This window comes from Ixodes scapularis, unplaced genomic scaffold (genome assembly GCF_016920785.2).
Source record: "Ixodes scapularis isolate PalLabHiFi unplaced genomic scaffold, ASM1692078v2 PGA_scaffold0__279_contigs__length_252992795, whole genome shotgun sequence".
In the NCBI taxonomy this organism is placed as follows: Eukaryota; Metazoa; Arthropoda; class Arachnida; order Ixodida; family Ixodidae; genus Ixodes; species Ixodes scapularis.
The window spans coordinates 37,985,007-37,999,820 of NW_024609835.1; the positions used below are offsets into that span (position 1 = coordinate 37,985,007).

The 14,814-nt window shown below is 44.1% G+C and overlaps 1 protein-coding gene across 3 annotated transcripts in view; it reads left to right on the forward strand.

Moving 5' to 3' along the window:
* The window catches only part of LOC8043018 (methyl-CpG-binding domain protein 6), a 45,073-nt gene extending 30,259 nt beyond the window's left edge, over positions 1–14,814 (forward strand). For all 3 annotated transcript variants that reach the window (XM_029982648.4, XM_002415946.5, XM_029982652.3), the window contains 3 exons: positions 411–568; positions 12,171–12,283; positions 13,975–14,814. In XM_029982648.4, coding sequence (XP_029838508.3) covers positions 411–568; positions 12,171–12,283; positions 13,975–14,062 — 359 coding nt within the window. In that variant the 3' untranslated portion in view covers positions 14,063–14,814. The remainder of the gene's footprint in view (positions 1–410; positions 569–12,170; positions 12,284–13,974) is intronic.

A 14,814-nucleotide genomic window follows, 5' to 3' on the forward strand; every position in this document is an offset into this window, starting at 1 on the left:
ATTCAATGAATACCCTAAACCGTTAATGAAATGATTTTAGTGGGCTAGTGCAATATTACCGTACCTTGTTTTACACCAAGTGCAAGCGAAGACAAAGTTACGAGTGTGAGAGGGTTACCTCGAGCGACGGTTACGCTACACAAGCGTGCATGCACAACATACCCATGCAAAGCATGGAGCTTGCTTTTGTAGCTTCTTTGCTCTTACTGAAATGGAATAGAATGAAGTATACATGAAAACAAGTTGTTTTTTTTAGAAACATAATACTTATTAATATTTGAGCACTCTGCGATTCTCATTCTGTCACATAAGATATCTGGGGCATCCTCCAGTTTCCAGTTGTGTGTTTCTCTTGTAAGAGTTGCTAAAGGTCTGAGGCAGCCCAGCTCATGGCCCCCTTTTTTTTCCAGAGGAAGAGCGGGACTCACCCCCGCTTCCCCCCCAGCCCCGGACGTTTGACATTGGGGACCTGGTGTGGGGTCAAATCAAGGGCTTCCCCTCGTGGCCAGGCAAACTGGTGCGGCCAGACCAGGTTCGAGGCCACCACATCATGTCCGAGGATGGCAAGGTAGGCAATGTCTTCTGCAAACCACAAAGGTGTATGGCACCATGTGTGCAACCCAACCCCCTTTTCTTCTCTTTCGGCACATTGCCCCACTTTCCTCCCAGGTGTTGGCTAGGATCTTACTGACCATTTTATTGTGGACACCTTAGCTTGGCACACTATAGCTTTTGTGGCTGCTGCACCCCTAAATTCCTTATTACCGTTGTCATTATTGCAGCCCCATCCTGAAAACCATTTGGCTCTACGTCATTTCTTGATATGGCCTGCATGCTTTTATCTTTAAAACAGTAGCAAAAATGGTGGTATTAGTGAAGGAAGTGCGGTGCCATTTGCACCATAAACGAAAGTCTTCTACATCTTGTGCCAAAATGCCATTTTGTTTTGCTAAGAATTGCACCACCTGCGCCGAAATTATCCAAAACGAAAAGTAAAAAATATCTTATTATTGGTTGACTTTTATATTCAGAGAATTGGAAAGGAAGGAAGGAAGATGGTACAAATATGTATTTCATGGTGCGTCTACTCACCATATAGTTTGTTCTGTCTACAGGTCAGAACACAGTCAAAGGCTCGAACACATACAACCATGAATGGACATACTAAAAGTGCAAGTCACGGAACGTTCGCTGCACTTGACTGGTTTAGCTGATGAAAGAACACGAAAGGAAGGTGACAAATGCCATGGTGTTGCACTTTGTTGCTGTTTCATTGGTCCCATTGGCTCCTAGCATCGGCTGCGCTTTGACTTAAGGGGAGGCACGGTCTAGAAATCGCGATTTTTTCAAAAAAGTTACATTTTTGGAAAATAGGCTGACCAGCTTTTACAACTCATAAAGAATGCTGTCCAAAAAGTTTATTCCTGTAAGTAAAGTATTTACTCTGAAATAAATTATTTTCAATGTGCTGGCGGCCGCACGTGCGCGCCGACGACGCGGCCGATTACGAAAATGTGCCATTTTCAAAGCGCGCTCCCTCCGCGTTTCTTAGGACTAGCATGGACAGGCCCCCCTCGTTGGAATGAGCGTCTCGCCCTCTTTCGTTCTGTTCGCAGCATTGTTCGCGATATCGCGCTCACAGACCGTAAAACCCCGTAGAAAACATAGCTGTGCACGCTCATATTGGTCAAGCTGGCGAAACAAGAGCTCTGATTCGCTAGGATAAGCCACGTGACGTGGCTCGTCCTAGCGAATCAGGAAGCTCTGTTGGAAATTGGCATACAGCCAGGGAGCTACCAAGCGTCATACGGAGAGAGGGCCACCAAGATGAAGGTTGCGAAGGCCCAAGTGAAAGCGCTCAAGTCCTCCAAGATGTCCCACAAAAAAAGAAAGATGGAAGCTGTGGCCAAGGCACAGAGGGACCGTGCAGAGGAAAGAGTGACATATGCCCCTGTAGCATTATAGATGAAATGGCAAGCCCCATCTAAACTAAAACACTGTTTGAACTTTCAAACCCGTTTTTCTCAGCTTCATGTTTTCACCATTTTTTCACAGCTCAAACTATCGTTCGATGAGTCAAGCGCCCCCAAGTCTAATGTATGGCATTTTTGGCATGAAATTTACTGGAGAACTCGGCTATGCGCTTACTTTTTGCAAATTGTTATTTCTTCACACAAAAATATTGATGTTTGTGAAACAAGAAAAAAATTAAAAATTCATACCATTATTGCAAGTTAATTTTTACATGAAATATGGCCTTAAAAATTATTTCAAGCCTACTACCGATTAGTTTAGTCATTCAGCGTTATATCCCAACAAAGAAATTGTGCCTTTTTATTCATATTTTGAAACGATAGTTTTTTTCCTTCGGCACGGCTACATGTACATTTTTTTCAACGAATAAGGCTGTAACTTGTCAAAAAATAAACCTTTTGGGTTGAAAGTTGGTGTAGCCTCCTAAGTTTTGACGTTTAACATACCCTAAAAATTTCATTGACCTGGCACAAATACTTAAAAAGTAGACCCTCCAAGGGAGTGCCTCTCCTTAAAGGCCGCCGTACAATTCGCGCTTTCCACTTTTTTGCATTTCCTCCTCTCCTGCCCTCCTTTCCTCCCTTCACCGCCCTCCGCCACTTGTTTACCGCCTTCCCCCGAGGGGCCAACACGGAGAATGGATTAGAAGACGCTTCCGTTAATCCGGCTTAACCCGCCAAAGAGGGGGCCTGCTGCTTGACTAAAAATAATTTCGCTGCCCAAAAAAGAAAAAAAAAGAAAAAAAAACAATGTTGCGGGCAGCGATTGATTGCGCTTCGCCAGATGCGCAACGCTCCGTCCGCCTTGAACAAACTTGCATGCTTTGGACTAACATTTTTCGAAGCGCGGCAGGTTTAGTGTAGGTCCTATCATATGGTCCTTCCTGCAAGTCCTCCCTGTCCGCCACAAGAACATAACGACGGCAGGGTATTCAAACAGTGTAAAATAAAATGTATATAATATTTATAAGAACACCGTGGTCTTCACTGCTTGGCTTTCAAATTTTTAGCGCTGCAAATAATCGCAATCAAAATATTTTTATGATTAAAGACCCCTCGTTGCATCGAACCCAAGATTACGCTTACGTGAAACATGATTCTGCGCAAGAGCGGCTCAAATCACCGTAAACTTTTTTTTTTTTTTTTTTTTTTTTTTTTAACGTGGATTTTGTTTTTTAATTTAGCTGAGGTACTACTGGCAGAACACGAATCGCATGCTTGGAAGGTATCTGAAAACTCATATAGCTGGTTGAGTGAGTGCAATACTATCGCATTCGTTGAAGCTCGATTTCTTGATTAGAACTTCAACGAATCCCCCACACGCACCCATTCTCTCTATTCCTGTTTACCCAGTCATAGTAGTTCCCTCACGATGCAATACGAGTACAAGTAACGGCAGTTTATGCAATGTTGACGTTACACAGCCGTGATCGCACGGTTTTTAGAAGCGCTATAGAACGAACACAAGCGTCGAATTTCGGTACACTGATTGATTTCTGTCTCCCCGCCGTGACGCCACACGAGAAAAGCGATTTCGTTCTGTCTGTGAAATTAGAAACACAGAAATCAAGATATAATCTCGGCAATAGAACAAAGTGCAATGAATCTCTGCAGCCAATACCCAACCGTTCGCAAGGTGACTAGGCCAAAAGCATATATAACCTCCCTGCCTTTACCCTCTGCACACCGCCAGAGAGAGTCATACAAACTCCCTTGCGCTATTATCAACACGATTGCGTTTGCAAGCCGGTAGTTTGACTCGGCTGGGATTCGTCCCTTCTGGCTTTCATAGCTCTCTATAAAACCAGAAAGGTAGATACTTTTCTACATTCGGTGGGTTTGCCCGGCGCCTCCAGTTATTTACGGCCAAAATCACACTGGAGGCGCTTCAGCAATGTTCACTCTGGTGGACACACGTGCTCTCTAAAAATGCCTGTCGTCTACTTTCCCAAAAGATGCTTGAAGAGCCAATTATAGAGATCGACGGATAACAAGGCCGGAATTATGCTTATACCTAAAAAAAAATATATAACACAAATTTGGCCTCGTCATTCCCAAACTGGTTGCCGGCCGAAATTCTCTATGCGAATTGCAAGCCAGGGTTGGTAATAGTAACATAAGATACGTACGGCAGAATTCCCTGCCATAAATAAAATGATTTGGCTAATGCCAAAGCAACGTGAAATAGGTCCAAAGAGTTTTGCGAAAGGGAGCGTAAACCGAAAAACGAAGGAAAAAAAAGAAAAAGACAGAAGAAAAGGAGAAATAAAAAAAATAAAAAATCTCTGGTAACATGGCCAAAAAAAATGTCTGTTCATGTGATTTTTTTGTCACGTGACCGAACAAAAAAAATAAACGAAATAAAAAGGAACACGAGAAAAAAACCATCCCCTGCCCGGTTTTGAAGCTAGGTCTTGATCTTGAAACTAGTGTGCTATCCGTTGCGCCAACATAACTTTTTTTTTTCTTTATTGTAAGTTGCGCCAACATAACTCTGCCTGTAATGCTCACGCATTCTGACATCATAGGCGACAGCTTAGGTGCCTTCATAGTTTTTCATGCATGTGTTATTTTTATTTGTAACAAGAGTTCACGTTCCAGAATGCTTTTAGAGTTTTGGAGCAAAACGAGTTTTCTTCATCCGAGCCACCTTCTAGAACCAGTAGACCGCACTAGGTCGTCCAACTAATCAAGCAGCTATTTTCACATTCTCTGACACGCCCGTCCTCGCATCCGAGGTCGCCGTTTGACAAGCTTATCTTTCTACCACCTGGTAGCCGGAACCCCCACGACAGCTTTGTTCCGTCCCCACTCCCTCTCGAGAGGATGGCTCGCCCCGAGGCTAATCCCATTCTCTAGACGCTCTTTCCATCCTACGCTGGCCTTTTCCCTCCCCGTCCCCCAGCTTCGGGAGAGAAGGTTCTTCCCTGCAGAACGTCCCGCTTGTACAGCGGCCTTTAAAAAGCCTCTGACACGCCAAAAAATATATATATTTTTTTTTCATGCTAGGCGTTGAAATGGCATGTCAGGACATTACAAAAAATTGTTTCACTAAAGAGTTGCGTAGTTTTTTCTTAAAAATAGAAATAGGAGGCCGAATTCCAAGTTCCCGCCAGTGCACTGTGACGTAACAGTGTACCGCAAGGTGTCGGGGCGGTCAGAAGGGAGGCATCGACCTACGTCACTAAAAGTGGGTTCGCAGGAAGTCACGTGAGTTTCACTCCTCGAGCTCTCCGCGACCTTGCCTAAGACTTTTTTTTTCTGCTCTTTGTAGGAGCAGTTGTAGAAAACAAAGTTTCAGTTCCACTAGGGTGCCTCAACGACCTTCTCTTTAGGGTAATGCCACCCTTTGTAGTACCCGATGCCGACAGCACGCGCTGACGGGGAAAATACAAAGAAATCGACAACAACAAAATGTCGCCATAGTACAGTCAGCGCCACAGACACGTGCAGGGACACGCTCTTTCATGCACTTCTGAACAAAAAATAAATGTAAAAGTGGGAACAAAATGGCGAGATGTCTCCACCCTAAGCAAAGCGCACATGAAGGCACCTTAAGTTCCACTAGCTCTTTATCGCTGCACCGTTGATTAGTTTGCGTGCCGTAAAAGTTGAGCACGAAGAGTCAGTAAGGTCAATGATGAAAGCATTGCGAGTACAAGCCAGTGTACGAGTGCATGCGATCAGTTTGATGATACAGAGCTATACTGGGCACAAAAGAAGCTATCAAGTCTTGAAAAAAAAGTTTAGAACGCTCGCAGAAATTAGGATTGCTTGCGTACGACACGCCCAATTGCATTGCTGAAGGTTCGGACACCGAGGTCGTTGAATCATTGTATACTCTCCAGGCTGAAGATGCCTGGTGTCCCTCGGAAATGCATGCAGTGTGATCTCTTCTTCAGTTGCTGAAATACCGGGACAGTCCCTCACACAGCACCTTCTAGGCATTGTAGTTGATCACGTCATAGACCCGTTGCTCTGGGGCAGGGGGCGTGCGCGCATCCGCAAGACGCGACCATGTTATGATGATTGAACCATCCAGGTGGCTCTGTAACATTCGACTTTGCACGTGCCACGTTCGAATGCAAGCATCTGAAGATACGCGATAACGAAACCTCTAAAAAAATAAAAATTAAAAAAAGAATTCTGCAGCTCGCACCCGCAGCGTCCCATTAAACATTCCTTTCATCTTTGCCTTCGTTCGTAGCTTCCGCGAGCACGTATGTTTCACTTTACGTAATAGCGAAGCCGAAGCTACTCGCAAAAGCACGTCCTCCTGAAAGATGCTCGCACTGCACGAGCGCGTGTGCTTGACAGGGACGCTGAAAGCTCGCAGCTCGCTCTTGTAGCCTCTGCTACGCTGGCACTTAGAATGGAACGGAGTAGAAAAAAACTCTAGTGGGGAAGCGTATTGACGCATTTTCGAAACCTGATCCAAATATTCTATTTTGCTCGCCTGGAGCGCTGCTCAAAACTTGAGAGCTACGGGCCTATTCACTGACTCCTCTTTTTCTACTTTTACAGCAACATGAAGCGATGAAAAGCAGATAAAGAAAACCTTGTTTGCTTGGATCGCTCATGGAGGTGCGGAGAACAACAAAAGTATTTAAAAAATATCACACACGCTCGCGGTAAGCACGAGGAGGGATACAACTCGCGTGACTTCCGGGGATGCCTCCCTTCTGACCGCCCCGACACCTTGCGGTACACTGTTATGTCACAGTGTACTGGCAGGAACTTTGAATTGGGCCTCGTATTTCTATTTTTATAAAAAAAACTGCACACCTCTATAGTGAAACAATCTTTTTGTAATGTCCTGACATGCCATTTCAACGCCTAGCACGAAAAAAGAATAATTTTTTTTTGGCGTGTCGGAGGCCCTTTAAGGTGAAATGAAGTATAGAGATTGCTCGTCAACCATGCTGGCCTCTTGATCGCCTGCACTGTCTAAATTTTCAGATGACGTCGGCAATGTCGGGCAAAAAATCAGAAAACTTTGCAAACTAGCAAAAGAGTGACTATTTGTACTCCTGATGAGATCGCTTGATTGTCACGTCCGCCACACACCTCCATTCCATGGCTACAGTGCTCCACAACACTTGCACTGCTCGTGTAAACGTGTACTTCCTCTCATCAACATGCGCGCGTCGAGCTTCACCACTTTGCACTGGGATGCAAAAAGCAGCGGCAGACATGGGGGAGTGACTGGGTTAACGTGATGGGCACGAAAGTTATGGTCAATACTGTTACCGGTTTACCTTCTTTAGTCTTGATTGTAAGTTCATCTCTCATTTTAAAAAGCTTGCCAAGGAAAAGACAAAAAAGAAACACTGGTCTATATTTGAATAGATAATGCTAGTCAAGATAGTTCCGGTGCAGCTGTTGATCAGAGGGGCGGCGAACTTTGCTCTTTAGCAGCGTTGGAACCAGAGTTTTAAGTCCATGTCACCTTTGGGGAGACATGCTCCAGGGGAAAACATTATTTTTTTTTATCTGTTATGATAACTGCATGGCATTTTCACAGTTTGAATTATTGCTTTTCTTCCAAGTTCAGTGTGGTCCCGACCGAATATTTTTAACCGGATTATTCTAAGTGTATTGGCGGCCAACCATGCTTATTACGAAGGCTGCGGTGCCGAAAGCATGCAAGCCTACATGGAAGCGCATGGAGACCGTTGCATCCCCTTCCTCTTCTACACCGAGGCAAACAGCAAGCTGGGAAAACGGAGTAAACTGATGACGGAGGGCAGAGCATGTGGAGTGCCGCTTTTGATGCTGATGCACCGACACTGGGATGCAGGCAGGGAGCAGCGAGAGCAACGTCATCGTTTCGACGCTGCCCGACTTGTCGGAATCTAGTCAAGAGAGCAATGAAGCCCAGAGGAGATTACCCCTTCAGGAGCCCCTGACATGCGCGCCTGTGTGGGCGCCCTTGCGGCATACTATACGTACACATGCGTTGTACGGGAGGCCGGGAGTGTTTACCGAAAGTCGCTTAGATCTGCAAGGTTGACAAAAAGTGGCTGGCCCAAGTCCGAAAGCGCCAAAGAATTCTAAATTCCGGTATCGGCTGTTTGACACTATCCACCATTTCGCAGAACCAGCAAGGCATATTGGATGGGTTCGAGAAGGTTCTCATGCACGAGAAAGCGTGCCCGCTACCCGAAGATGAAAAATCGCCAACCGCTTCGCAAACGTTAGATTTTCTTCCGCGAGCACACTTGTCGAGCCGGCACATGATTTCCATAGCTGCAGTGATCTCTACAGGAGTGTGTAAAAACATCTTGGTAAAGCCACCGAGGATAACTTTGATTCATTCCCATTGTTGCTCCTGTCACGGATGCTGCGATCATAGGCCTTGCGTGCGGCCGGGGTAAACACAAGCGACGTCGGAGAGGAACCTCGGGAAACGTCGACGACTGCAGAGATGCGAAACATCCTAGGGCTACTCTGAAACAAAGTGAAGTGCAGCGGCAGTGTCATTGTTCTTTGCAATGCTTGGAGCTGTTCGAGGAGAACTGATTCCCGGATGAAATTATTGGCAAACTCTACTTAATTATTTTTTTACTCGGTAAAGCTGCCAAGAGATGTTCATAACCAAGGTTTGTTTAATTGAATATATGGTCAGTGTTCTGCAGCGTTCCCGTCCACCTCCAAGGCTGCTAGGGCCTTTTTTGGGGGGGCTTTATTGCTTTTATCGATTTGCCGCTTATATAAAATTTTTTTGCCGTCCCAATGACTTTGTTTTTCGCGACTCCAATTCACCATAGGTGGCGCCATTGTTTTCCAAAACGGCAGTTATAGTGAGGGTCGGAGATGCGTGCTATATACCAACTGCTGAGCCTGTCTAGTGTGCTGGCTTCACTGAGCGTCACAAATTATTCCTGCTTATACGAGGAATCAAGCTAGGGTGTTAGGAGCGCTGGTCACCTCTATCCTGAAAACAAAAACATTGTTTAGCGTGATATTTGTGCCAGGAGGCATGTTTTAATTCGGGAACGAAACTGAAACTAACCCATTTTGGATCTAATTTCTCGGTATATGTGTTAATTTTGGATTCTTTCATAACTCAAGATGTGTCTCACAGTGTAATTAGTGAGCTAAAAACATTGTTCCCAGAAACTATATTGTGACATACATTTCAGATTCTGGCACTTCACAATATTTTGAAGAGTTCACTGTTCCTTAAAGACAGGGTCTTTCATACACCTTAGAGGTAACAGAATGTTGTATTCGTTGAAAAAGTCACTGCTGGTATTTCTGTGTTCTTGCTGTCTTTTCTTGCTCAGTTAATTGTCATGTGAAATATTGAACTGCAAGATTTCAAATGGGTTTTGGGGTATTTAGATGATTAATTGCTTTGACATTATTCTCAGCACAAGAATAACAGAATCAATCCCAATTTTACAAAATATCATCATGGGCGGTAAGTTCAGGATATGTTTACAAAACATGTAAGTTAAGAAACGCTGTTCTCACCACGAAAACCCAAAGACGGAATTCGAGCCAGGCAGCAGAATGTGTGCGTTTTTTAAAGCAATGTGTGACGGATAGGATCTTATGTTGCGTTAAGTGCTTGACTGTTTGCCTATCTCAATAACGATGTCAGAGTTTTTTATTTGCTAAAAAGAAAACAAAATGAGACCTTTATGAAAAGACTATTATGGTTAAATGGCATATTTTTGTGATCGTGGCATTTATTGGGGGCCTACACTGCCGCAATTCATAATAAAAGTTCTAATACAATTAAGGTATTTTAATACATAGTTTTTCAAGCTCTAATATAATTTGTTGCTTATGATCTAATTTCAACCGTGTGAACAAGTATGGCAATCAAAAGTCTGCAAAATATTATCACTGGTGTCTATTGCAACATTTTTAATTAACAATTGTAAAATAAAAACAGTCTGAAATCAATTAAAACATTCTAGCTAATCGAAGAAATCCATGTAAAATTACATTAATTGTGGGTAAAGCATATGGACACCACTTTTGACAATTGGCAAAATTTCCAAAATCGCTGCAAATCCTTCTGGACCAAATGCCAACCCCACACTAAAAAAAAAAAATTTTGTTCTTACATTTTTTTTAGGTTATTCTTTTTTTTAAAGCACTTCTTTTATTTTTACGTGCTGTTGTTTTGCCAATATCAGCCTTTTTGGTTTGAAGGAATGCATACCCGCTTGCGCGTCTCTTCACTGCAGCACACTTCGTTGGCGTTGGAAACCGGTGAAACAGTAGTGTGTTTTAGTATTGCATATATGAGCGAACGGAAGTACTCTATGTTTGCCTTTTCCATGCTGCGCATGTGCGGTGCCATAAATCTCGGTTTTTGTTTGGAGCATGTCGACGACGTGCATGCGCAGCGTGGAGCACGCAACTCTAATGCAAAGGCACATTGTTTGCTTCTTTACACAATGCTAAAATTATTTAATAAGATGCAATCTCATACCGACTGCACCACTACACTGGGACAGTAAAGAGTGTTGTTTGCATTGGGTAATGACATGATCACGGCTCGTGCCGTGATCATGTCATCGCGAGCAGTTCCGCTGTGCCTGCTGAGCAGGAGAACCGGGGAACCCTCACTAGAGCGCTTCCCGTTTCCGCCGCGGGAGGGCGAGCAACAAGCTGGACACGCGAATAACGAAGGACTACTGTAGCTTGTTTTGTTTTTTCTATTCTAGATGCAATGCACATGAAAAAAAAAAAAAAAAACATGTTCTTGCTTACACATGGGGCATGGCAACATACTTAGAGAGCCTAGTAAAATAAGCTAATTCACTCTTTGAAACCAGTGATTGCAATGAAAAACAAAAATAGTCTGTGTGGGACCTCTTGTTTACAAAAACACCCTTTTCAAAGGGCTAACTAAAGTTCCTTTAAAAATATATTTCTATAGTTCTAGTTCTACAGCATGTAAACTAACACTTTTAACCCTGTTGACAAGTGTTGCCTCCTGGCAACAAACCACATATTATTTTTTTTTTTCAATAGTTTCAGTTTAATCAGTTTCTTTTACCTAGTAGTGTGGCATCTGACACTAGTGTCATTAGTGAGAAAATATGCAAATAGTTGTCAAGAAAAAAGAAGTTTGGTGCACAAATAGGCGACGACCGAGGACTATGTTTCCCCAGATTTTTGGGCAAAAAATATGAAGAAGTGTTTCTCTTGCCACTAATATTTTGCGATAGGTGACTGTTTTACTTGAGGTTATTGTAGGCTTAAATATTATTGACATTTCATAGTTATCCGTAGAGGTTACGCACAAGAGCCACCTTCGGACTTTTGACTGGTGTTGCCCACAGGCAATGAAGCTATAACTTGCAAGTTTACCTTACAAGTTTTTTTTATTTCATTTTTGTTCTTTTATTTCTCTGGTTAAACATTAATATCTTAAACATATGTTTTAAGAAATATTTGTACATCTCGTCAATAAAGGGGTAAGGCGCTCAAGATGGCCTGTGAAAATCATGTTCGCACGAAAGCACGAGCAATGCCCATTTCCAATTCCACACAACTACCAGAATTTTTCGAATTGAGTCGCCAAAGGAATTCTGCAAGCGGGTCACTCACAGAGGGTGTTGCTGTTATCAGCGTTGCCGTTCATTGCCTTTTTCGTGATTCATGAATTACACAGGCAACTATGGCTGCATTTCATTAGCTGTCAGTGCTATTTATATCAACAAAAAATTATGGTGCAAGCGAGCTCATGAAACTTAAACATGGTGACTTTACCCAAGAAGGAATGACGTTTGTGAAGGACGACGCAAAGGACGATACAAACACAGAGAAGTCGCAAACGGAGCTGACTTTTAATGGACAGAAGAGGTCTTGTTATTAGGCATCACTCATCTGTTATCACAGTGCAGTTTGCAACTAAACCCAGATGCACAAGTCAAGGGAACTCTTTATGCCGTAAGTTCAGCGTTTGGCAAGCTGTGCTGCGCATGCTAAGATTATGAGCTGAACCGAGTGAGGCATTTATACCTAGGATATCAGTAGGGAATGCAGTGTTGCATTCAGGCAGTGCTTGGTGTGGAATCCCATCGTTACACGCCTAATCCAAGAGACGCTGGTTTTGTGTGGGATTTTCAGTTGAGTTTTTGTTTAACCTGCATGCATCCATTGTCGCAGCTTTGGGTGCAGTGGTTTGGTGACCATACTTTCACCCAAGTGGAGCCCGACAAGTTGAAGACTCTTTCGGAGGGGCTGGAGGCTCACCACAGGGCTCGCAAGAAATACCGCAGGTCAGTATCCCCGACATTTTTTTTTTAGGGTGCAGGGGGCGTCTGTGTTTGGCAGATCTGAGGCCAGATTCATGAAGAGCTTCTTGGGTTATGACAACTTATCTAAGAGGTTCGTAAGCTAAGAACATCATAATAAGAAATATTGGTATTCACGAACGCGTTCTTAAGTGAGAGAAGGAAAGCGACGTTCTCGTACGGGAAAACTAGAACTTTTGGTGTATTGCAAGCCCCACAAAAGCGGGCTGTTGCTATGGTGACACGTATTCAGCAACACGAACAACCAATTGGAGAGCTCAGCAGGGTTCGGAGCACTTGGATTTTGAATAACAAATGCAGGCAGCCTTTCTGCCACCGCTTGTCTGCGGTTCATGTCTGTGCATTGAAACGTCGATGCTAACATGATTTAAATGGGCCCGAGTACCAAGGCCGAGATAACCGCCTTTGACAACTGCTACGAACTCGATCGCTACGAAGTCAACACAACTGTCTTCATTGCCAAAAGAAGACTGCACGTGCCGGTCATTTGCAAAGCGGTGTAGATGGAAGCAAATTCCTGCGGCGTTTTTTGTGGCCTCTGAGATGCAGGAGCGAGCCATTGAGGTCAGCGATCAAACTACTAATATGGGAAGGGCCCACAAGGGTCACGCGGGCATATTCCATTTAGCAATCCTGCCGGTCGTGGGCAGACGGTCTTGGCCAGGGAGCGTCAGAGCAACGCTGCATCGGGCCAGGTCAGAGTGCCTTGCTGTATTGTGCCGAGCTCGTTAAGCTAGCCCTTGGCAGTCGCTTGGTCTGTGGGATCATCGCCGTTGCAGCTTTTCCCGAATGTTTGTGGATCCAGCATTTATGTCTGTTGTGGTCAGTTTCAAGTGCTTCTTTCTTTTTTCTTGGTGCTTGAAGTCGGGACGCGGGAGATAAGCGCGTAGAAAAATAAATGTCCGTTAGTTGTTGCGACCAAGTAACTAGCGACGCTGTCAGCCATGTTGATTTGATCGTAAAAAAGTGCACAAGACAGCTTAAGAGCTGTCGTAGGATTCCATCGTAGCCTGCGCAAATTTCGTTTGGTAAATACTAATTTGTTCTTACATTTTGTCGTATGCACATTTTTGGCAGAAGATCGTTTCGTGAATCTGGCCTCCTGGTTGCTCACCGAGCAGGTTCTAACGCTTTTGACAGATTGAAATTGGCATGTACCGCTGCAAGCACCTGTCTAAAGCAGCATTGCAGGATCATATTTCTGTTGGTTGAGAAATTTTAATTAACTTCAGTGTCCTTCAGGTAAATGCAAGTTTGAATCCAATCTCCAGCTCAGCATTCAGTTCCACTTACTTCTCAGAGATGATGGTATTAATGCAGCAAATACAGTGCAACACAAGAGTGTCTGGCAGTCAAGTCCCATACGGCGCTGTTCGGCTCTCGTTAGCAGCCAGTGAGACCATACTGCTGGGACGAGATTGTTGAGACACATTTACGTCGGTATTGAGTGCTTTCACAGTGCTCTCTCAAATGTCAGGGAGGTAATCGCTTAAAATGGCGTGGCATTAAATGTTAAAGCTGGGACGCTACACCATAGAAGCGGCACTTTTAAACATTGCATCGCTAACTAAACCTGCGTTTTGTGAAGGTAGTTTCAGACGATTTGCAGACTGCACTGTAACAGTCTTTCAAAAGGGCTCCCTTTCTCTCCATAGGGGTCGAAAGCTGAACGGCAACCTGGAGAACGCCATTCAGGAGGCCATGATGGAGTTGGACCGTCAGACTGGCACAGTCATCCCCTGACCTGCGCCCAGACTCATGCCCCGCCCTTCTACCCCTTCAGTTTTTTTTTGTTTTAACCACAGTCCCGCGTTTGTTGTTTCTCGCTAGCTCGCCCCACACATTTGTTGTTTGCCCCCTTCCCCTCGTGTAGAGGAAGAGCTGAGCTTGCTGCACTTCTGTATAGTATAGAGAGAGGGGAAAAAGAAAGAGGAATGGAGATCTTTTTTATACAGATGCTATATATATATATATATATAAATATATATATATAAATATATTATATATGACAGCGTTGCTGTTGACGTTTGCCGTTCGTCGTTTGTTTGATTGTTTTTGCATGACGCCCACCACTTTCTTCTCGCCTCGCAATTCATCGCTTGCTTCCTTCCCGTACTGCCAGTTCTGGCCTACAAAGAAAAGGATGGGAAGAGTTTAGTGGGAGGGCGTTTACTTCTTTTAGTCCTCGAGACAATTGCTCTGCGGCGTTTTTTGTTTCCCAGTGTTTTTTTTTTGTAGCGGTGAAAGAGATGGTGACCACCACCCGGTTGTTGAGCCTTTTTGGCAAGATTGCGTTTTGCATTTTTAATGAAATTCGTGCTACAAGAAACGATTGAAAGCGATGCAATGGCTGTCCCGCTCCGCGCGAGCTGTGGCTGCCGGGTTAAAATCCCGTATTTTATTTCTGGGCCGATAGTCTCGACAGAGAGCCGAAGTGAGATGCTATTTTTGTTTTACACGAATACAAGCAAAATAAAAAGAGAATGAGGAAATTA